The 23,073-nt window shown below is 53.3% G+C and overlaps 1 protein-coding gene across 1 annotated transcript in view; it reads right to left on the bottom strand.

The window, feature by feature from the left end:
- LOC146808741 (uncharacterized) overlaps window positions 1-20,728 on the bottom strand; it is a 62,463-nt gene extending 41,735 nt beyond the window's left edge. Inside the window, exons 1-3 of the mRNA XM_085615558.1 lie at window positions 20,360-20,728; window positions 18,169-18,215; window positions 10,246-10,332 (exon numbers count right to left, since the gene is read on the bottom strand). Coding sequence (XP_085471684.1) covers window positions 10,246-10,332; window positions 18,169-18,215; window positions 20,360-20,426 — 201 coding nt within the window. The 5' untranslated portion in view covers window positions 20,427-20,728. The remainder of the gene's footprint in view (window positions 1-10,245; window positions 10,333-18,168; window positions 18,216-20,359) is intronic.
- Between the last annotated feature and the right edge of the window lie 2,345 nt (window positions 20,729-23,073).

The raw sequence follows: 23,073 nt of genomic DNA, 5'->3' as shown, positions 1-23,073 counted from the left end.
CAGGAGCATCTGGTGGTGGATGAAAGAGGCACGAGGTGGACTCGAGAGCAGACATCCTTTGGATTCATGAGATAAAGGGGCAGGAGCGTCTGGTGGTGGATGAAAGAGGCACGAGGTGGACTCGAGAGCAGACATCCTTTGGATTCATGAGATAAAGGGGCTGGAGCGTGTGGTGGTGGATGAAAGAGGCACTAGGTGGACTCGAGAGCAGACATCCTTGGGATTCATGAGATAAAGGGGCAGGAGCGTCTGGTGGTGGATGAAAGAGGCACGAGGTGGACTCGAGAGCAGATATCCTTTGGATTCATGAGAGAAAGGGGCAGGAGTGTGTGGTGGTGGATGAAAGAGGCACGAGGTGGACTCGAGAGCAGACATCCTTTGGATTCATGAAATAAAGGGGCAGGAGCATCTGGTGGTGGATGAAAGAGGCACGAGGTGGACTCGCGAGCAGACATCCTTGGGATTCATGAGATAAAGGGGCAGGAGCGTCTTGTGTTGGATGAAAGAGGCACGAGGTGGACTCGAGAGCAGACATCCTTGGGATTCATGAGATAAAGGGGCAGGAGCGTCTGGTGGTGGATGAAAGAGGCACGAGGTGGACTCGAGAGCAGACCTCCCTGGGGATTCATGAGATAAAGGGGCAGGAGCATCTGGTAGTGGATGAAAGAGGCACGAGGTGGACTCGAGAGCAGACATCCTTTGGATTTATGAGATAAAGGGGCAGGAGCGTCTGGTGGTGGATGAAAGAGGCACGAGGTGGACTCGAGAGCAGACATCCTTTGGATTTATGAGATAAAGGGGCAGAAGCGTCTGGTGGTGGATGAAAGAGGCACGAGGTGGACTCGAGAGCAGACATCCTTTGGATTCATGAGATAAAGGGGCAGGAGCGTCTGGTGGTGGATGAAAGAGGCACGAGGTGGACTCGAGAGCAGACATCCTTTGGATTCATGAGATAAAGGGGCTGGTGCGTCTGGTGGTGGATGAAAGAGGCACGAGGTAGACTCGAGAGCAGACATCCTTGGCATTCATGAGATAAAGGGGCAGGAGCGTCTGGTGGTGGATGAAAGAGGCACGAGGTGGACTGGAGAGCAGACATCCTTTGGATTCATGAGTTAAAGGGGCAGGAGCGTCTGGTGGTGGGTGGAAGAGGCACAAGGTGGACTGGAGAGCAGACATCCTTTGGATTCATGAGATAAAGGGGCAGGAGCGTCTGGTGGTGGATGAAAGAGGCACGAGGTGGACTTGAGAGCCGACATCCTTTGGATTCATTAGATAAAGGGGCAGGAGCGTCTGGTGGTGGATGAAAGAGGCACGAGGTGGACTCGAGAGCAGACATCCTTGGGATTCATGAGATAAAGGGGCAGGAGCGTCTGGTGGTGGATGAACGAGGCACGAGGTGGACTGGAGAGCAGACATCCTTTGGATTCATGAGATAAAGGGGCAGGAGCGTCTGGTGGTGGATGAAAGAGGCACGAGGTGGACTCGAGAGTAGACGTCCTTTGGATTCATGAGTTAAAGGGGCAGGAGCGTCTGGTGGTGGATGAAAGAGGCACGAGGTGGACTCGAGAGCAGACATCCTTTGGATTCATGAGATAAAGGGGCAGGAGCGTCTGGTGGTGGATGAAAGAGGCACGAGGTGGACTCGAGAGCAGACATCCTTGGCATTCATGAGATAAAGGGGCAGGAGCGTCTGGTGGTGGATGAAAGAGGCACGAGGTGGACTGGAGAGCAGACATCCTTTGGATATATGAGTTAAAGGGGCAGGAGCGTCTGGTGGTGGATGGAAGAGGCACAAGGTGGACTGGAGAGCAGACATCCTTTGGATTCATGAGATAAAGGGGCAGGAGCGTCTGGTGGTGGATGAAAGAGGCGCGAGGTGGACTCGAGAGCAGACATCCTTGGGATTCATGAGATAAAGGGTCAGGAGCGTCTGGTGGTGGATGAAAGAGGCACAAGGTGGACTCGAGAGCAGACATCCTTTGGATTCATGAGATAAAGGGGCAGGAGCGTCTGGTGGTGGATGAAAGAGGCACGAGGTGGACTGGAGAGCAGACATCCTTTGGATTCATGAGTTAAAGGGGCAGGAGCGTCTGGTGGTGGATTAGAGAAGCACGAGGTGGACTCGAGAGAAGACATCCTTTGGATTCATGAGATAAAGGGGCAGGAGCGTCTGGTGGTGGATGAAAGAGGCACGAGGTGGACTCGAGGGCAGACATCCTTTGGATTCATGAGATAAAGGGGCAGGAGCGTCTGGTGGTGGATGAAAGAGGCACGAGGTGGACTCGAGAGCAGACATCCTTTGGATTCATGAGATAAAGGGGCAGGAGCGTCTGGTGGTGGATGAAAGAGGCACGAGGTGGACTCGAGAGCAGACATCCTTTGGATTCATGAGATAAAGGGGCAGGAGCGTCTGGTGGTGGATGAAAGAGGCACGAGGTGGACTCGAGAGTAGACATCCTTGGGATTCATGAGATAAAGGGGCAGGAGCGTCTGGTGGTGGATGAAAGAGGCGCGAGGTGGACTCGAGAGCAGACATCCTTGGGATTCATGAGATAAAGGGGCAGGAGCGTCTGGTGGTGGATGAAAGAGGCACGAGGTGGACTCGAGAGCAGACATCCTTGGGATTCATGAGATAAAGGGGCAGGAGCGTCTGGTGGTGGATGAACGAGGCACGAGGTAGACTGGAGAGCAGACATCCTTTGGATTCATGAGATAAAGGGGCAGGAGCGTCTGGTGGTGGATGAAAGAGGCACGAGGTGGACTCGAGAGCAGACGTCCTTTGGATTCATGAGTTAAAGGGGCAGGAGCGTCTGGTGGTGGATGAAAGAGGCACGAGGTGGACTCGAGAGCAGACATCCATTGGATTCATGAGATAAAGGGGCAGGAGCGTCTGGTCGTGGATGAAAGAGGCACGAGGTGGACTCGAGAGCAGACATCCTTTGGATTCATGAGATAAAGGGGCTGGAGCGTGTGGTGGTGGATGAAAGAGGCACTAGGTGGACTCGAGAGCAGACATCCTTGGGATTCATGAGATAAAGGGGCAGGAGCGTCTGGTGGTGGATGAAAGAGGCACGAGGTGGACTCGAGAGCAGATATCCTTTGGATTCATGAGATAAAGGGGCAGGAGTGTGTGGTGGTGGATGAAAGAGGCACGAGGTGGACTCGAGAGCAGACATCCTTTGGATTCATGAGATAAAGGGGCAGGAGCGTCTGGTGGTGGATGAAAGAGGCACGAGGTGGACTCGCGAGCAGACATCCTTGGGATTCATGAGATAAAGGGGCAGGAGCGTCTGGTGTTGGATGAAAGAGGCGCGAGGTGGACTCGAGAGCAGACATCCTTGGGATTCATGAGATAAAGGGGCAGGAGCGTCTGGTGGTGGATGAAAGAGGCACGAGGTGGACTCGAGAGCAGACATCCTTGGGATTCATGAGATAAAGGGGAAGGAGCGTCTGGTGGTGGATGAAAGAGGCACGAGGTGGACTGGAGAGCAGACATCCTTTGGATTAATGAGTTAAAGGGGCAGGAGCGTCTGGTGGTGAAGGAAAGAAGCACGAGGTGGACTCGAGAGAAGACATCCTTTGGATTCATGAGATAAAGGGGCAGGAGCGTCTGGTGGTGGATGAAAGAGGCACGAGGTGGACTTGAGAGCAGACATCCTTTGGATTTATGAGATAAAGGGGCAGGAGCGTCTGGTGGTGGATGAAAGAGGCACGAGGTGGACTCGAGAGCAGACATCCTTTGGATTTATGAGATAAAGGGGCAGAAGCGTCTGGTGGTGGATGAAAGAGGCATGAGGTGGACTTGAGAGCAGACATCCTTTGGATTCATGAGATAAAGGGGCAGGAGCGTCTGGTGGTGGATGAAAGAGGCACGAGGTGGACTCGAGAGCAGACATCTTTTGGATTCATGAGATAAAGGGGCTGGTGCGTCTGGTGGTGGCTGAAAGAGGCACGAGGTGGACTCGAGAGCAGACATCCTTGGCATTCATGAGATAAAGGGGCAGGAGCGTCTGGTGGTGGATGAAAGAGGCACGAGGTGGACTGGAGAGCAGACATCCTTTGGATTCATGAGTTAAAGGGGAAGGAGCGTCTGGTGGTGGATGGAAGAGGCACAAGGTGGACTGGAGACCAGACATCCTTTGGATTCATGAGATAAAGGGGCAGGAGCGTCTGGTGGTGGATGAAAGAGGCACGAGGTGGACTCGAGAGCAGACATCCTTGGGATTCATGAGATAAAGGGGCAGGAGCGTCTGGTGGTGGATGAAAGAGGCACGAGGTGGACTCGAGAGCAGACATCCTTTGGATTCATGAGATAAAGGGGCAGGAGCGTCTGGTGGTGGATGAAAGAGGCACGAGGTGGACTGGAGAGCAGACATCCTTTGGATTCATGAGTTAAAGGGGTAGGAGCGTCTGGTGGTGGATGAGAGAAGCACGAGGTGGACTCGAGAGGACATCCTTTGGATTCATGAGATAAAGGGGCAGGAGCGTCTGGTGGTGGATGAAAGAGGCACGAGGTGGACTCGAGAGCAGACATCCTTTGGATTCATGAGATAAAGTGGCAGGAGCGTCTGGCGGTGGATGAAAGAGGCACGAGGTGGACTCGAGAGCAGACATCCTTTGGATTCATGAGATAAAGGGGCAGGAGCGTCTGGTGGTGGATGAAAGAGGCACGAGGTGGACTCGAGAGCAGACATCCTTTGGATTCATGAGATAAAGGGGCAGGAGCGTCTGGTGGTGGATGAAAGAGGCACGAGGTGGACTCGAGAGTAGACATCCTTGGGATTCATGAGATAAAGGGGCAGGAGCGTCTGGTGGTGGATGAAAGAGGCGCGAGGTGGACTCGGGAGCAGACATCCTTGGGATTCATGAGATAAAGGGGCAGGAGCGTCTGGTGGTGGATGAAAGAGGCACGAGGTGGACTTGAGAGCAGACATCCTTGGGATTCATGAGATAAAGGGGCAGGAGCGTCTGGTGGTGGATGAACGAGGCACGAGGTGGACTGGAGAGCAGACATCCTTTGGATTCATGAGATAAAGGGGCAGGAGCGTCTGGTGGTGGATGAAAGAGGCAAGAGGTGGACTCGAGAGCAGACGTCCTTTGGATTCATGAGTTAAAGGGGCAGGAGCATCTGGTGGTGGATGAAAGAGGCACGAGGTGGACTCGAGAGCAGACATCCTTTGGATTCATGAGATAAAGGGGCAGGAGCGTCTGGTGGTGGATGAAAGAGGCACGAGGTGGACTCGAGAGCAGACATCCTTTGGATTCATGAGATAAAGGGGCTGGAGCGTGTGGTGGTGGATGAAAGAGGCACTAGGTGGACTCGAGAGCAGACATCCTTGGGATTCATGAGATAAAGGGGCAGGAGCGTCTGGTGGTGGATGAAAGAGGCACGAGGTGGACTCGAGAGCAGATATCCTTTGGATTCATGAGAGAAAGGGGCAGGAGTGTGTGGTGGTGGATGAAAGAGGCACGAGGTGGACTCGAGAGCAGACATCCTTTGGATTCATGAAATAAAGGGGCAGGAGCATCTGGTGGTGGATGAAAGAGGCACGAGGTGGACTCGCGAGCAGACATCCTTGGGATTCATGAGATAAAGGGGCAGGAGCGTCTTGTGTTGGATGAAAGAGGCACGAGGTGGACTCGAGAGCAGACATCCTTGGGATTCATGAGATAAAGGGGCAGGAGCGTCTGGTGGTGGATGAAAGAGGCACGAGGTGGACTCGAGAGCAGACCTCCCTGGGGATTCATGAGATAAAGGGGCAGGAGCATCTGGTAGTGGATGAAAGAGGCACGAGGTGGACTCGAGAGCAGACATCCTTTGGATTTATGAGATAAAGGGGCAGGAGCGTCTGGTGGTGGATGAAAGAGGCACGAGGTGGACTCGAGAGCAGACATCCTTTGGATTTATGAGATAAAGGGGCAGAAGCGTCTGGTGGTGGATGAAAGAGGCACGAGGTGGACTCGAGAGCAGACATCCTTTGGATTCATGAGATAAAGGGGCAGGAGCGTCTGGTGGTGGATGAAAGAGGCACGAGGTGGACTCGAGAGCAGACATCCTTTGGATTCATGAGATAAAGGGGCTGGTGCGTCTGGTGGTGGATGAAAGAGGCACGAGGTGGACTCGAGAGCAGACATCCTTGGCATTCATGAGATAAAGGGGCAGGAGCGTCTGGTGGTGGATGAAAGAGGCACGAGGTGGACTGGAGAGCAGACATCCTTTGGATTCATGAGTTAAAGGGGCAGGAGCGTCTGGTGGTGGATGGAAGAGGCACAAGGTGGACTGGAGAGCAGACATCCTTTGGATTCATGAGATAAAGGGGCAGGAGCGTCTGGTGGTGGATGAAAGAGGCACGAGGTGGACTCGAGAGCAGACATCCTTGGGATTCATGAGATAAAGGGGCAGGAGCGTCTGGTGGTGGATGAAAGAGGCACGAGGTGGACCTGAGAGCAGACATCCTTTGGATTCATTAGATAAAGGGGCAGGAGCGTCTGGTGGTGGATGAAAGAGGCACGAGGTGGACTCGAGAGCAGACATCCTTGGGATTCATGAGATAAAGGGGCAGGAGCGTCTGGTGGTGGATGAACGAGGCACGAGGTGGACTGGAGAGCAGACATCCTTTGGATTCATGAGATAAAGGGGCAGGAGCGTCTGGTGGTGGATGAAAGAGGCACGAGGTGGACTCGAGAGTAGACGTCCTTTGGATTCATGAGTTAAAGGGGCAGGAGCGTCTGGTGGTGGATGAAAGAGGCATGAGGTGGACTCGAGAGCAGACATCCTTTGGATTCATGAGATAAAGGGGCAGGAGCGTCTGGTGGTGGATGAAAGAGGCACGAGGTGGACTCGAGAGCAGACATCCTTGGCATTCATGAGATAAAGGGGCAGGAGCGTCTGGTGGTGGATGAAAGAGGCACGAGGTGGACTGGAGAGCAGACATCCTTTGGATATATGAGTTAAAGGGGCAGGAGCGTCTGGTGGTGGATGGAAGAGGCACAAGGTGGACTGGAGAGCAGACATCCTTTGGATTCATGAGATAAAGGGGCAGGAGCGTCTGGTGGTGGATGAAAGAGGCGCGAGGTGGACTCGAGAGCAGACATCCTTGGGATTCATGAGATAAAGGGGCAGGAGCGTCTGGTGGTGGATGAAAGAGGCACAAGGTGGACTCGAGAGCAGACATCCTTTGGATTCACGAGATAAAGGGGCAGGAGCGTCTGGTGGTGGATGAAAGAGGCACGAGGTGGACTGGAGAGCAGACATCCTTTGGATTCATGAGTTAAAGGGGCAGGAGCGTCTGGTGGTGGATTAGAGAAGCACGAGGTGGACTCGAGAGAAGACATCCTTTGGATTCATGAGATAAAGGGGCAGGAGCGTCTGGTGGTGGATGAAAGAGGCACGAGGTGGACTCGAGGGCAGACATCCTTTGGATTCATGAGATAAAGGGGCAGGAGCGTCTGGTGGTGGATGAAAGAGGCACGAGGTGGACTCGAGAGCAGACATCCTTTGGATTCATGAGATAAAGGGGCAGGAGCGTCTGGTGGTGGATGAAAGAGGCACGAGGTGGACTCGAGAGCAGACATCCTTTGGATTCATGAGATAAAGGGGCAGGAGCGTCTGGTGGTGGATGAAAGAGGCACGAGGTGGACTCGAGAGTAGACATCCTTGGGATTCATGAGATAAAGGGGCAGGAGCGTCTGGTGGTGGATGAAAGAGGCGCGAGGTGGACTCGAGAGCAGACATCCTTGGGATTCATGAGATAAAGGGGCAGGAGCGTCTGGTGGTGGATGAAAGAGGCACGAGGTGGACTCGAGAGCAGACATCCTTGGGATTCATGAGATAAAGGGGCAGGAGCGTCTGGTGGTGGATGAACGAGGCACGAGGTAGACTGGAGAGCAGACATCCTTTGGATTCATGAGATAAAGGGGCAGGAGCGTCTGGTGGTGGATGAAAGAGGCACGAGGTGGACTCGAGAGCAGACGTCCTTTGGATTCATGAGTTAAAGGGGCAGGAGCGTCTGGTGGTGGATGAAAGAGGCACGAGGTGGACTCGAGAGCAGACATCCTTTGGATTCATGAGATAAAGGGGCAGGAGCGTCTGGTCGTGGATGAAAGAGGCACGAGGTGGACTCGAGAGCAGACATCCTTTGGATTCATGAGATAAAGGGGCTGGAGCGTGTGGTGGTGGATGAAAGAGGCACTAGGTGGACTCGAGAGCAGACATCCTTGGGATTCATGAGATAAAGGGGCAGGAGCGTCTGGTGGTGGATGAAAGAGGCACGAGGTGGACTCGAGAGCAGATATCCTTTGGATTCATGAGATAAAGGGGCAGGAGTGTGTGGTGGTGGATGAAAGAGGCACGAGGTGGACTCGAGAGCAGACATCCTTTGGATTCATGAGATAAAGGGGCAGGAGCGTCTGGTGGTGGATGAAAGAGGCACGAGGTGGACTCGCGAGCAGACATCCTTGGGATTCATGAGATAAAGGGGCAGGAGCGTCTGGTGTTGGATGAAAGAGGCGCGAGGTGGACTCGAGAGCAGACATCCTTGGGATTCATGAGATAAAGGGGCAGGAGCGTCTGGTGGTGGATGAAAGAGGCACGAGGTGGACTCGAGAGCAGACATCCTTGGGATTCATGAGATAAAGGGGCAGGAGCATCTGGTAGTGGATGAAAGAGGCACGAGGTGGACTCGAGAGCAGACATCCTTTGGATTCATGAGTTAAAGGGGCAGGAGCGTCTGGTGTTTGATGAAAGAGGCGCGAGGTGGACTCGAGAGGAGACATCCTTTGGATTCATGAGATAAAGGGGCAGGAGCGTCTGGTGGTGGATGAAAGAGGCGCGAGGTGGACTCGAGAGCAGACATCCTTTGGATTCATGAGATAAAGGGGCAGGAGCGTCTGGTGGTGGATGAAAGAGGCACGAGGTGGACTCGAGAGCAGACATCCTTGGGATTCATGAGATAAAGGGGCAGGAGCGTCTGGTGGTGGATGAAAGAGGCGCGAGGTGGACTCGAGAGCAGACATCCTTTGGATTCATGAGATAAAGGGGCAGGAGCGTCTGGCGGTGGATGAAAGAGGCACGAGGTGGACTCCAGACTACAAACCCTCCGTTTTTGGCACGCCAACATCGAATAGAGCTGGCAGCGACTTCCGAGCAGAGGTTTGGCCCCAGCACATATTCTTTTACAGAGTAAGGTGCGCCTCCCTACCGAAGAGCCTCAAACCAAGAACCTTTCCAAAGGTTTTACACATGGCCTGAACCTGTGCGCCTTGCACATGTTTCCCTTTGGAATGGTACCTTGTTCATCGTCATAAGTAGCATCTATCAACTGTCTTTTGTGCGCCTGGTCGTGAACGGCGGAGGAGACCGCCCCTGCACTCGTGGCTTGAAGCTCAGATCTTGGCAAAGACACCAATAACCTCGTGTCCTCTGCTCCCACTTCAAGGTGCTGGCGTTTCTAGGCGCACTTCGCTGCGCTCGGGCCTCTCTTTGTCCTCTCAAGCACCACGCTAGAGCAGGGGTTCTGTATCTTGAGGTTTCCATAGTAACCGGTCCTGTCGCGTGAGACTGAGGTTAATATAGAGAGCCCTGGTGCCAGCTAATCCTTTTACTCACATGTATGTGCGTGCGTGAGTATGTGTGTGTGTGCGTGTGTGTGTGTGTGTGTATGTGCGTGAGTGTGTGAGGCAGAGAGTCTAACGATGCAGTACGTTTGCTCCTAGACTCCCAATAACACCTCAGCACATGGACCGATAGGAAATAAAGCGCCCAGAAGCACTCGACTCAGCGCTTGCCATAGCGCAATGCTACACCCACAAGGTGAAAAAAAACTTACCTTACTCTGAACCCCCTCTGGGTGACAGGAAGAAGAAGTAGGTGGGAGAGGGGAAGAGGTCACCAACGCAAGGAAGAGGGGTGTAGTGTAGGAACAGGAAATACTGGTGAAACGTGTTTTGATGAAGGGCCGGGTAAAAATAAGCTGCCCCGATGTGTGGGCCCCCTCATGATGTAAGGACTGGGACAGGGAGGACGGACAGGGGGTAATGTTCACCCCTTAAACTAGTTAATTACACAAGTGACGTCAGTGCTCTTTGCCCCCCAGTGCTCACTTCGGGCGTGCAGGTACTTCCGGGGTGCAGGGGCAGTAACACAAGCCCGTTGGTTCTCAAGGAGTTCCCTGGACGCACATTACAGCAGTTCTCGGGGTGCGCTGTTTCAGGGTGCGCACATATGAACGGATAGATTTTACTCACGCAGTAATATGTCGCAGGAGCAACTCTCTGCCCCCTTTGATCCCAGGGAGCCTCCCACGGTCCTGGAACTTGCGTCTTCAAGGGCAGCTGAAGGACAGAGAATCATGGGTTAGAATCAGAACCGATGGAGAAACAGGGTCAGAATATTAAGTATATTATGAGGCTCCCCCCCCCCACCCCCCCCCTGGCACGGATAGGTCAGGGTACCACAGGAGTATTGACAGCGCCTCACTGGGAGAACTGCGAGCCTTCTAGGAGTGAGGGCACTATCATCTCCTCTCAACAGAAGCACCATATTTATTATCATGGCTCTCCTCAACAGAAGCGCTATATTTATATCTTGGCACTTCTCTAGAAGCGCTATATTTATTATGGGTCTTCCCAACAGAGGCGTTATATTACTATCATGACTCTTCTTAACAGAGGCGCTATATTTACTATCATGGCTCTTCTCAACAGAGGCGCTATATTTACTATCATGGTTCTTCCCAAAAGAGGCGCTATATGTACTATCATGATTCTTCTTAACATAGGCGCTATATTTACCATCATGGCTCATCTCAACAGACGCGCTATATTTACTATCATGGCTCTTCCCAACAGAGGCGCTATATTTACTATCATGACTTTTCCTAACAGAGGCGCTATATTTACTATCATAGCTCTTCTCAACAGAGGCGCTATATTTACTATCATGGCTCTGCTCAACAGAGGCGCTATATTTACTATCATGACTCTTCCTAACAGAGGCGCTATATTTACTATCATGGCTCTTCCCAACAGAGGCGCTATATGTACTGTCATGACTCTTCTTAACATAGGCGCTATATTTACTATCGTGGCTCATCTCAACAGAGGCGCTATATTTACTATCATGGCTCTTCCCAACAGAGGCGCTATATTTACTATCATGACTTTTCCCAACAGAGCCGCTATATTTACTATCATAGCTCTTCTCAACAGAGGCTCTATATTTACTATCAAGGCTCTTCTCAACAGAGGCGCTATATTTACTATCATGACTCTTCCTAACAGAAGCGCTATATTTACTATCATAGCTCTTCTCAAAAGAGGCGCTATATTTACCATCATGACTTTTCCCAACAGAAGCGCTATATTAACTATCATGGCTCTGCTCAACAGAGGCGCTATATTTACTATCATGACTCTTCCTAACAGAGGCGCTATATTTACTATCATGGCTCTTCCCAACAGAGGCGCTATATGTACTGTCATGACTCTTCTTAACATAGGCGCTATATTTACTATCGTGGCTCATCTCAACAGAGGCGCTATATTTACTATCATGGCTCTTCCCAACAGAGGAGCTATATTTACTATCATGACTTTTCCCAACAGAGCCGCTATATTTACTATCATAGCTCTTCTCAACAGAGGCTCTATATTTACTATCAAGGCTCTTCTCAACAGAGGCGCTATATTTACTATCATGACTCTTCCTAACAGAAGCGCTATATTTACTATCATAGCTCTTCTCAAAAGAGGCGCTATATTTACCATCATGGCTCTTCCCAACAGAAGCGCTATATTAACTATCATGGCTCTTCTCAACAGAGGCGCTATATTTACTATCATGACTCTTCCCAACAGAAGCGCTATATTAACTATCATGGCTCTGCTCAACAGAAGCACTATGTTTACAATAAAGGCACTTTTCAATTAAAACACTATTTATTGGTAGTAGGTAACGCCCCTTTGGGTAGAACTGCTGTGACAATAATACTGCGACAGTCCAGTGCCTTGAAGGCTTGTCCTACTTTTATGATGCACTCCAAGCCCTTGCCAGCATGACTCGCGTGCTGGTTAGAGCAGGGTGGGGTGGTTAGGGATTGACTAAAGCGCTTCAAGACTGAACAAAGAGACATCAGCACACACTCAATGTAACATTCCATGTGTGTGAGCTGCAGATATGTCACCCCCATCCCTTTTAAACCTAAACTATATTCTTCATGAGACATCGGAATACGGTAACCAAGCGCACTCTCCCACCCTCCAGTTTCGGTGCTGGTCGAGACCCCCACGCACCCTACAGCCACTCTCTTAAGGGCCAACACTCTGGACTTACAATCAACCTTAAAAAAGAGCGGTCAGCAGGCGGGGTCCGTGAAGGGCTACAACCTGCCCGCCAATCCCTGAGTTGGAAGCATAAACTACAGCTGAGCTGACGTGTTATGCGTGCACATGTGTGTGAGCGTGCGTGTGTGTTCTCCATCATGTGATGGGACCGTACACTACGGCTGCCGTGCTCTGCTTATGAGTGTGTGGGATGCTTGCAGTATTGTTATTCTACCTGCTCCATGTGATGGGACCGTACACTACTGCTGTAGAGCTATGCCCATGTGTGTCTGTGTGCGTGTGCTCCATGTGATGGAACTGTACACAACTGCTTCAGAGCTCCACCTGTGTGTGTGGGAAGCTTGCAGTGTTGGTGTTCTACCTCTTGCATGTGATGGGACTGTACACTACTTCTGCTCAGCTATGCCTGTGTGTGTCTGTGTGTGATGTAAAGGAAGCTTGCAAAGTTACTGCCTTCCAATGGATTACTTCTGCTATAAAGGAAGCTTGCACTGCTACTGCCCTTCCAGAACCTGATTGTGCTGTACAGGAAGTTTGTCCTCCCAGGGCTTGCTGGTGCTGTAAAGGAAGCTTGCACTGCTACTGCCCTCCCAGGGCTTGCTGGTTCTGTAAAGGAAGCTTGCACTGCTACTGCCCTCCCAGGGCTTGATTGTGATGTGAAGGAAGTTTGCACTGCCCTCCCAGGGCTTGATTGTACCCTGAAGGAAGCTTGCACTGCTACTGCCCTCCCAGGGCTTGATTGTGATGAGAAGGAAGCTTGCACTGCCCTCCCAGGGCTTGATTGTACCCTGAAGGAAGCTTGGACTGCCACTGCCCTCCCAGGGCTTAATTGTGCCATGGAGGAAGCTTGCACTTTCACTGCCGTCCCAGAACTTGATTGTGCTGTGAAGGAAGCTTGCACTGCCCTCCCAGGGCTTGATTGTACCGTGAAGGAAGCTTGCACTGCCACTGCCCTCCCAGGGCTTGATTGCGCCATAAAGGAAACTTGCACTGCTAATGCCCTCCCAGGGCTTGATTGTGCTGTGAAGAAAACTTGCACTGCCACTGCCCTCCCAGAACTTGATTGTGCAGTGAAGGAAGCTAGCACTGCTACTGCCCTCCCGGGGCCCTCCCAGGGCTTGATTGTGCCATGAAGGAAGCTTGCACTGCACTCCCAGGGCTTGATTGTACTGTGAAGGAAGCTTGCACTGCTACTGCCCTCCCAGGGCTTGATTGTGCCGTGGAGGAAGCTTGGACTGCTACTGCCCTCTCTGGGCCCTCCAATGGCTTGATTGTGCCATGAAGGAAGCTTGCACTGCCCTCTCAGGGCTTGATTGTACCCTGAAGAAAGCTTGCACTGCTACTGCCCTCCCAGGGCTTGATTGTGACGTGAAGGAAGCTTGCACTGTAACTGCCCTCCCAGAACTTGATTGTGCTGTGAAGGAAGCTTGCACTGCCCTCCCAGGGCTTGCTTGTGCTGTGAGGGAAGCTTAGACAGCCACTGCCCTCCCAGGGCTTGAATGTACCATGAAGGAAGCTTGGACTGCCACTGTCCTGCCAGGGCTTGATTGTGCCGTGGAGGAAGCTTGCACTTTCACTGTCCTCCCAGGGCTTGATTGGACCGTGAAGGAAGCTTGCACTGCTACTGCCCTCCCAGAACTTGATTGTGCTGTGAAGGAAGCTTGCACTGCCCTGCCAGGGCTTGCTTGTGCTGTGAGGGAAGCTTAGACTGCCACTGCCCTCCCAGGGCTTGATTGTACCGTGAAGGAAGCTTGGACTGCCACTGCCCTCCCAGGGCTTGATTGTGCCATGGAGGAAGCTTGCACTTTCACTGCCGTCCCAGAACTTGATTGTGCTGTGAAGGAAGCTTGCACTGCCCTCCCAGGGCTTGCTTGTGCTGTGAGGGAAGCTTAGACTGCCACTGCCCTCCCAGGGCTTGATTGTACCGTGAAGGAAGCTTGCACTGCTAATGCCCCCCCAGGGCTTGATTGTGCTGTGAAGGAAGCTTGCACTGCCACTGCCCTCCCAGAACTTGATTGTGCTGTGAAGGAAGCTTGCACTGCCCTGCCTGGGCTTGACTGTGCTGTGAAGGAAGCTTGCATTGCTACTGCCCTCCCAGGGCTTGATTGTACCGTGAAGGAAGTTTGCACTGCTACTGCCCTCCCGGGGCTTGATTGTGCTGTGAAGGAAGCTTGCACTGCCCTCCCAGAGCTTGATTGTGCCGTGAAGGAAGCTTGCACTGCTACTGCCCTCCCTGGCTTGATTGTGCTGTGAAGGAAGCTTGCACTGCCCTCCCAGGGCTTGATTGTACCGTGAAGGAAGCTTGCACTGCTACTGCCCTCCCCGGGCCCTCCCAGGGCTTGATTGTGCTGTGAAGGAAGGTTGCAATGCCCTCCCAGGGCTTGATTGGACAGTGAAGGAAGCTTGCACTGCCACTGCTCTCCCAGAGCTTGATTGCACCATAAAGGAAACTTGCACTGCTACTGCCCTCCCAGGGCTTGATTGTGTTGTGAAGGAAGCTTGCACTGCCACTGCCCTCCCAGAACTTGATTGTGCGATGAACGAAGCTTGCATGGCTACTGCCCTCCCAGGGCTTAATTGTGCTGTGAAAGAATCTTGCACTGCCCTGCCAGGGCTTGACTGTGCTGTGAAGGAAGCTTGCATTGCTACTGCCCTCCCAGGGCTTGATTGTACCGTGAAGGAAGCTTGCACTGCTACTGCCCTCCCGGGGCTTGATTGTGCTGTGAAGGAAGCTTGCACTGCCCTCCCAGGGCTTGCTTGTGCTGTGAGGGAAGCTTAGACAGCCACTGCCCTCCCAGGGCTTGAATGTACCATGAAGGAAGCTTGGACTGCCACTGTCCTGCCAGGGCTTGATTGTGCCGTGGAGGAAGCTTGCACTTTCACTGTCCTCCCAGGGCTTGATTGGACCGTGAAGGAAGCTTGCACTGCTACTGCCCTCCCAGGGCTTGATTGTACCGTGAAGGAAGCTTGCACTGTAACTGCCCTCCCAGAACTTGATTGTGCTGTGAAGGAAGCTTGCACTGCCCTCCCAGGGCTTGCTTGTGCTGTGAGGGAAGCTTAGACAGCCACTGCCCTCCCAGGGCTTGAATGTACCATGAAGGAAGCTTGGACTGCCACTGTCCTGCCAGGGCTTGATTGTGCCGTGGAGGAAGCTTGCACTTTCACTGTCCTCCCAGGGCTTGATTGGACCGTGAAGGAAGCTTGCACTGCTACTGCCCTCCCAGAACTTGATTGTGCTGTGAAGGAAGCTTGCACTGCCCTGCCAGGGCTTGCTTGTGCTGTGAGGGAAGCTTAGACTGCCACTGCCCTCCCAGGGCTTGATTGTACCGTGAAGGAAGCTTGGACTGCCACTGCCCTCCCAGGGCTTGATTGTGCCATGGAGGAAGCTTGCACTTTCACTGCCGTCCCAGAACTTGATTGTGCTGTGAAGGAAGCTTGCACTGCCCTCCCAGGGCTTGCTTGTGCTGTGAGGGAAGCTTAGACTGCCACTGCCCTCCCAGGGCTTGATTGTACCGTGAAGGAAGCTTGCACTGCTAATGCCCCCCCAGGGCTTGATTGTGCTGTGAAGGAAGCTTGCACTGCCACTGCCCTCCCAGAACTTGATGGTGCTGTGAAGAAAGCTTGCACTGCCCTGCCTGGGCTTGACTGTGCTGTGAAGGAAGCTTGCATTGCTACTGCCCTCCCAGGGCTTGATTGTACCGTGAAGGAAGTTTGCACTGCTACTGCCCTCCCGGGGCTTGATTGTGCTGTGAAGGAAGCTTGCACTGCCCTCCCAGAGCTTGATTGTGCCGTGAAGGAAGCTTGCACTGCTACTGCCCTCCCTGGCTTGATTGTGCTGTGAAGGAAGCTTGCACTGCCCTCCCAGGGCTTGATTGTACCGTGAAGGAAGCTTGCACTGCTACTGCCCTCCCCGGGCCCTCCCAGGGCTTGATTGTGCTGTGAAGGAAGGTTGCAATGCCCTCCCAGGGCTTGATTGGACAGTGAAGGAAGCTTGCACTGCCACTGCTCTCCCAGAGCTTGATTGCACCATAAAGGAAACTTGCACTGCTACTGCCCTCCCAGGGCTTGATTGTGTTGTGAAGGAAGCTTGCACTGCCACTGCCCTCCCAGAACTTGATTGTGCGATGAACGAAGCTTGCATGGCTACTGCCCTCCCAGGGCTTAATTGTGCTGTGAAAGAATCTTGCACTGCCCTGCCAGGGCTTGACTGTGCTGTGAAGGAAGCTTGCATTGCTACTGCCCTCCCAGGGCTTGATTGTACCGTGAAGGAAGCTTGCACTGCTACTGCCCTCCCGGGGCTTGATTGTGCTGTGAAGGAAGCTTGCACTGCCCTCCCAGGGCTTGATTGTACCGTGAAGGAAGCTTGCACTGCTACTGCCCTCCCGGGGCCCTCCCAGGGCTTGATTGTGCCGTGAAGAAAGCTTGCACTGCCCTCCCAGGGCTTGATTATACCATGAAGGAAGCTTGCACTGCTACTGCCCTCCCAGGGTTTAATTGTGCTGTGAAGGACGCTTGCACTGTCACTGCCCTCCCATAACTTGATTGTGCCGTGAAGGAAGCTTGCACTGCTACCTCCCTCCCAGGGCTTGATTGTACTGTGAAGGAAGTTTGCACTGCCCTCCCAGGGCTTGATTGTACCATGAAGGAAGCTTGCACTGCTACTGCCCTCCCAGGGTTTAATTGTGCTGTGAAGGACGCTTGCACTGTCACTGCCCTCCCATAACTTGATTGTGCCGTGAAGGAAGCTTGCACTGCTACCTCCCTCCCAGGGCTTGATTGTACTGTGAAAGAAATTTGCACTGCCACTGCCTTCCCTGGGCTTGATTGTACCCTGAAGAAAGCTTGAATAGATTGTGTCAGCTTCTGAGTGAGAAAAGTGTGCCCAGCGTCGAGCACATGGTGTGGATGTGAAGGAAGCTTGTCAACTTTTTTCTGTGAATAAAGCAGGGCCTCTGCCCCGGCCCTCGCGCAACCTCTGCCCCTCGGGGCTCTCCCAAGTGTGAGTCGTGACCCCTTCCCTGGCTACAGGTGTCCGTGGTGATCACAACAGCTCAAAAAGCGGCCACTGGGAGGCCAGATGCATGCCAAGCCTCGGCATCAGCCCACCTCTTCTCCACTCGGCCCCGGGCATGTGGTGGCTCCGCTGAAACCCGAAGCTGTGACAACTGAGGGGGTGGTGGGCCGGCTGCGGGTGTTGGTGCGCCTGCTGCGGGTGTGAAGGGTTGCTGCGCCTGCTACGGGTGTGAAGGGTTGGTGCCTGCTGCGCCTACTACGGGTGTTGGGGGTTGGCGCCTGCTGCGGGCATGAAGAGTTGCTGCGGGTGTTGCTGCGCCTGCTGCGGGTGTGGAGGTTGCTTCGCCTGCTGCGGGTGTTGGGGAGTGCTGCGCCTGCTGGGTGTTGCTTCCAGCTGCGGGACTAAAGGGTTGCTGCGGGTTGGAGGTTGGTGCGCCTGCTGAAGATTTGGCGCCTTCTGCGGGTGTTGCTGCACCTGCTGCAGTTGTGAAGGTTGCTGTGCCTGCCGCGGGTGTTTCTGCCTGCTGCCGGTGTTGGGGGTTGGTGCGCCTGGTGTGGGTGTTGTGTCTGCTGCGGGTGTGGGTGGTTGGTGCGCCAGCTGCGGGTGTGGAGGGTTGGTGCCTGCTGCGGGTGTTGAGGGTTGCTGCGCCTGCTGCGGGTGTTTGTGCGCCTGACATTTAGAGCTTGGGTTTGGAAATGGCACAAACTACACTGCTGTGCGCATAGGGATGCGTCGGCACTGGCAGGGGGTGGTTTACAGTGCGGGGCACACACGGGTACACCATGCCCCCCCTCCCCACCCCCACCGCTCACCGTGTCCGGGGCGCCGCCTCCAGTGAGGCGCTTCTCGTTCTTGGACCCTGAGGAACAAAGACACACCTGTGAGAACAACACACACAACCTACTACTTACCGGGAAGAAGACACCCCGAAGCCACACCACACACAACAGTGCCCCACCACGTAACACTGCTCCCTGCCACATATCAGCACAAACCCCAACCTCAGCCTACCCCAAACCAGCACAACACGTCCCAACCACGCACCTCACACAAGTTTCCTCTACACATTACCACAAGCTAATAAAATGCATGAGCACAACACACGTGTGCTACACGCCACCAGCCCCTGCCACGTATCACCTCAACATCCACAAGTCAACACAACACGTCTGCTACACACCACCAGTACCAGCCCTCATCACACCAGCACCAGCATTCCCGCATCAACCCAACACACGTGTGCTACACGCCACCAGCCCCTGCCACGTATCACCTCAACATCCACAAGTCAACACAACACGTCTGCTACACACCACCAGTACCAGCCCTCATCACACCAGCACCAGCATTCCCGCATCAACCCAACACACGTGTGCTACACGCCACCAGCCCCTGCCACGTATCACCACAACATCCACAAGTCAACTACACACCACCAGCACCAGCCCTAAACACAACACGTCTAATACACACCACCAGTACCAGACCCACCCCAACATACGTCTGCTACACACCAGCATTCCCGCAGCAACCCAACACACGTATGCATACAACACCAGCCTCTTCACGCATCGCCACAACACCCACGCATCACCACAACACAGGTGTGCTACACGCCACCAGCCCCTGCCACGTATCACCTCAACATCCACAAGTCAACACAACACGTCTGCTACACACCACCAGTACCAGCCCCTCCCCAAAATACGTCTGCTACACACCAGCATTCCCGCATCAACCCAACACACGTGTGCTACACAACACCAGCCCCGTCACGCATCGCCACAACACCCACGCATACCACGACACAGGTGTGCTACGCAGCACCGGCCTCACCGCGCATCACACAAGTTCACACAGACACAACCCTAACAAGTTATGACCACAACAAACCTCGGATGTACGTCGGCATAACTCAACGACTCATCGAAGCAACACCGCGGACCCCCAAAACACAATTCAAACGCATAAATCTGAAGACTCCATTCGACAGCGCAACCCCCCTCTCAAAATACCACAGGTGCCCCCTCCGATTACTACACATATCCCCCACGCACCACAGCACGGCCGTGCACGCAGCACCTCGAAGTACCAGCGCCTCACAACATGTCCCAGGGGTGCCGCAGGTGCAGTGGCACCGGGGCTCTGAGGGGCACACTTCACCTATATTGTATTTGTGTTTTACTGTGAAACTGAGGAGAGGCGGCAGATGGGCATGGTTTCCTCACTTGTTTTAGAACTCGTTGCCACACAGTCCCACGTGACCGGTTTCCACAACAGACTCTGCGACACACCAACCAATGCCCAGAACATCTTCACACCTCACAAGACATAATAAGAACCAACCACACGTAAGCACACACCACTAAACAACCACACCAGACAGCACCAACCACAAGCTCTGACAAACCCAGAACGAATCACAAACTACCCCACACCGCGCAACCAACCTCAACAACCCCGAGGCACAGGTCTGCAACCCAAGATCTCGGAAAGATAGCACAGCGAGTTCAGCTCATGCTGCTGTCCCACCCGCTGCAGCTGCCAGCGGCATGGGGGTGGGCGTGTGCTTGGGGTGGGGGAAGAACTGCCCTATCGATCAGATACCCCCCAGGGCCCTGCTCATATCCACCCCTGGGGTGGATGGCCACTCTGGGCAGCGACCCGATGGGGATCTGGGCAGTTTGAGGGAACTGATAAATATAAGATTTGGAGGAGGAGGGGGGAGGGGGTCACAGAACCGGGTCTTCGGGGACCAGATCCCACCCCAAACACAGAGCGCTTCCCCCCATCACAGCGTTTCCATGCGATCAGTGTACGGCGCTGTGACTCCGTACACGGGCATGCAGCGCTACCAATCTGGGGCAGATTTACAAGCCCCTTGCGCCACTTTTTCGTCACTTTTTCCATGTTAAAAGTGACGCAAAAGTGTCGTAAGGGACTTGTAAATCTGCCCCTTTACCTCTTCACAGCAGTCTGAGGGGGGGGGGGGGGGGGGCTTACCTCGGTGCGCCCAGCTAAGGGATATACAAGCCAACAGCAGCACCGCCAGGGCTAACGAGAGCTTCATCGTAGTCAGGTCGATATCAGCCACAGACCCCGGAGAACTGTGTGTCCGAGTCCGTCCGAGCACACAGAATGTCCAAGCCCAGGGAGGGACCGTCGGAGCCCAGCCACCGTCCAAGCCCAGAGTCCGTGAGAGCCCAGAGACCGTCCGAGCCCACGGAGGGACCGTCAGAGCCCAGGCACCGTCCCCAAAGAAACCTCGTGGCGTGCTAAGAAGACTTTTACTGAGCCCTGCTCGCCAGCCCCTGTTGGCTATCGGCCCTGCCCGTGATGAGCTTGGACTGATAAGAGAGCTCGTCTCCCAAACACAAGCATCTACCAAACAGGATTAGGCTGGTTTTCGGCATAGAGGAACTCCCCCCACACACGCACCCCCGCGTCTCACCTGAAGTGTCCCTCCCAGGAAGGCCTGCATACCTGCCCCCAGCAGGGAGGGGGGGGGGGGGGAGAGTTGCACTTTCGCTTACATTCATGAGAAAGAAAACCAGTTTGGGAGCTTGGGGCAGATTCAATTGTCTTAAGTGTGTGTGTGTGTGTGGGAGGGGGGGGGGGTCATAGAAGAAGCAACAAGTGAAACTGCAGGTGTCAAGGTGCCTCAGGGCCAGTAAACTTCCATAGGAAACAGCCATCAGGGTGGCGAGGCTGCCTGCTTCGAGCTCAGCCGCTCTCAGCTCGTTTGGGTTCCCATTCCCGTCCATCATTTTTTTGTCCACCGTGGCAGTCTAGGCGAGGCCCGGCTCATGCACACTAGTACTTGGGATCCGGTGGCTTCCAAACTTGTATCGAACCTAACACAGTCCTGTACTGCACGTGTTCAAGCACTGACTGAGCGACCACACACGAGTGTGAAAAGCACACAACAAAGTGTGTGGTGCACACTTGTCACACGGTAACAAGTGTGATACGTAGGCAGATTGCCACACAAAGTTTCTTGAGAACGTTCAGGCGAGTAAAGTTCTAGTTGTAACCAAAGTTAGAATAAACATTTGTGGCCCATGAGGAGAAAATCTCATCAGCGTTTCGGCTCGATAGGACGATAGTGTCTTCATCAGGGCTCATTACTAAAAAGGCCAGAGGATAGGATGGTGACCAAGAGGTTCCGCATCCTGGAAGGGACGTCTCCTGAAGGTCCCGGATGGACAGCTCCCATGAGGAGCACCGCCAGTGATCAGGTTATTGCAATAACCGCCCCCAATCACCTTTGTGTGCTTGAAGCTTCTGGACTCGGTACCCTTGACTTACTGGCAACCACAGTGTCCAGTTGTGTAACTACAAACCTTTTTCTCGATGGTTTTTAAATGCTGTTTTATTTATTTAATTGTGAATAAGAAATCTTTTATTGTAATGTGTATGCAAAGATTTTAATCAATCGAGCATAATAAAATGGACTAGGCTGTGCCACCAGTATTCGTGTGTTTGCATCACTTCTGGAAGGCGTGGGGGTGGAAGGGCTGTACCACCTGTGTCTGTGGGTTTGCATCACTTCTGGAAGGCATGGGGGTGGAAGGGCTATACCACCTGTGTCTGTGGGTTTGCATCACTTCTGGAAGGCGTGGGGTGGAAGGGCTGTACCACCTGTGTCTGTGGGTTTGCATCACTTCTGGAAGGCATGGGGGTGGAAGGGCTGTTGTCGTACTTTAGAATTTGGGACCGCGTAGGAGGCAGGGCCCTACCCCTGTCCATCCCTGTATTAGTGAACCGCGAATGGTTAATGCGGTATGTACAAGTGCTTTGTATAACGTTTTAGCTATGAATGCACTGTGTATACGTTATTATACATCACTACGTGGGTTCCATCTTGGAGCGGTGGCCATCTTATGGTTGCCCTCACATAGGCTACATAGCATGAAGCAAATACGGGCCTTTTAGAGCACATGTGCTTTCCTTTGACTTCTCTGTGACCTGGACAGCTTGGCTCCGCTGCCCCAGATCAGTCCGGTCTCACGAGCTCCCCGTCCTCTGGCCACCTGTGATTAGCATCAGGTCTTGACACACCATAAAGCCTTTTCATCCTACACGAGCCTCCAGCTAATCTCTTTCACACCTGACTGTTCCTGCTTTATGGCTTGTTTCCCAAAACAGGAGATGCTCATGTTTATTGGGGCCTATCAATATCTGATGTGGGATCTGAGCTTTGCTGTGTAAATAATTGTGGGCTGGCTTAACTGGAATGTGGGATGGTCATCATGACTCTGCCTTTCGTTTGTAATGTATACCTCTATATGACCATATCGTAAAACCAAGGAATGTGTGCCTGAAGCATGATATTTTGTATTTAAGGAGAAGCCTGTTTCTGTGATTTTTAGCAGTCTCCTAAGAACATACACGCTGTTGTACTTCTTGGATACCTGTAATTGGTCTGCAGCCAATAAACTGATCTTTGACTTCACCCAGAAGACTTTGTGTTTCTGTAGGTCTGAAACAGGAAGAACCCGAAGTCATAGGGTGTGTTCCCCTGCACCGCTGGGCTTAAAATTCCCAGTACTTCACTGTACCACCTGTGTTCGTGGGTTTGCATAACTTCTGGAAGGCATGGGAGTGGCAGGACTGTGCCACCTGTGTTCGTGGGTTGACATCACTTCTGGAAGGCATGGGGGTGGCAGGGCTGTACCACCTGTGTTCATGGGTTTGCATAACTTCTGGAAGGCATG

This window comes from Triturus cristatus, chromosome 7 (genome assembly GCF_964204655.1).
Source record: "Triturus cristatus chromosome 7, aTriCri1.1, whole genome shotgun sequence".
Taxonomy (NCBI): Eukaryota; Metazoa; Chordata; class Amphibia; order Caudata; family Salamandridae; genus Triturus; species Triturus cristatus.
The sequence above is the reverse complement of the archived record's forward strand: the minus strand, read 5'-3'. Positions and strand labels throughout refer to the sequence as shown.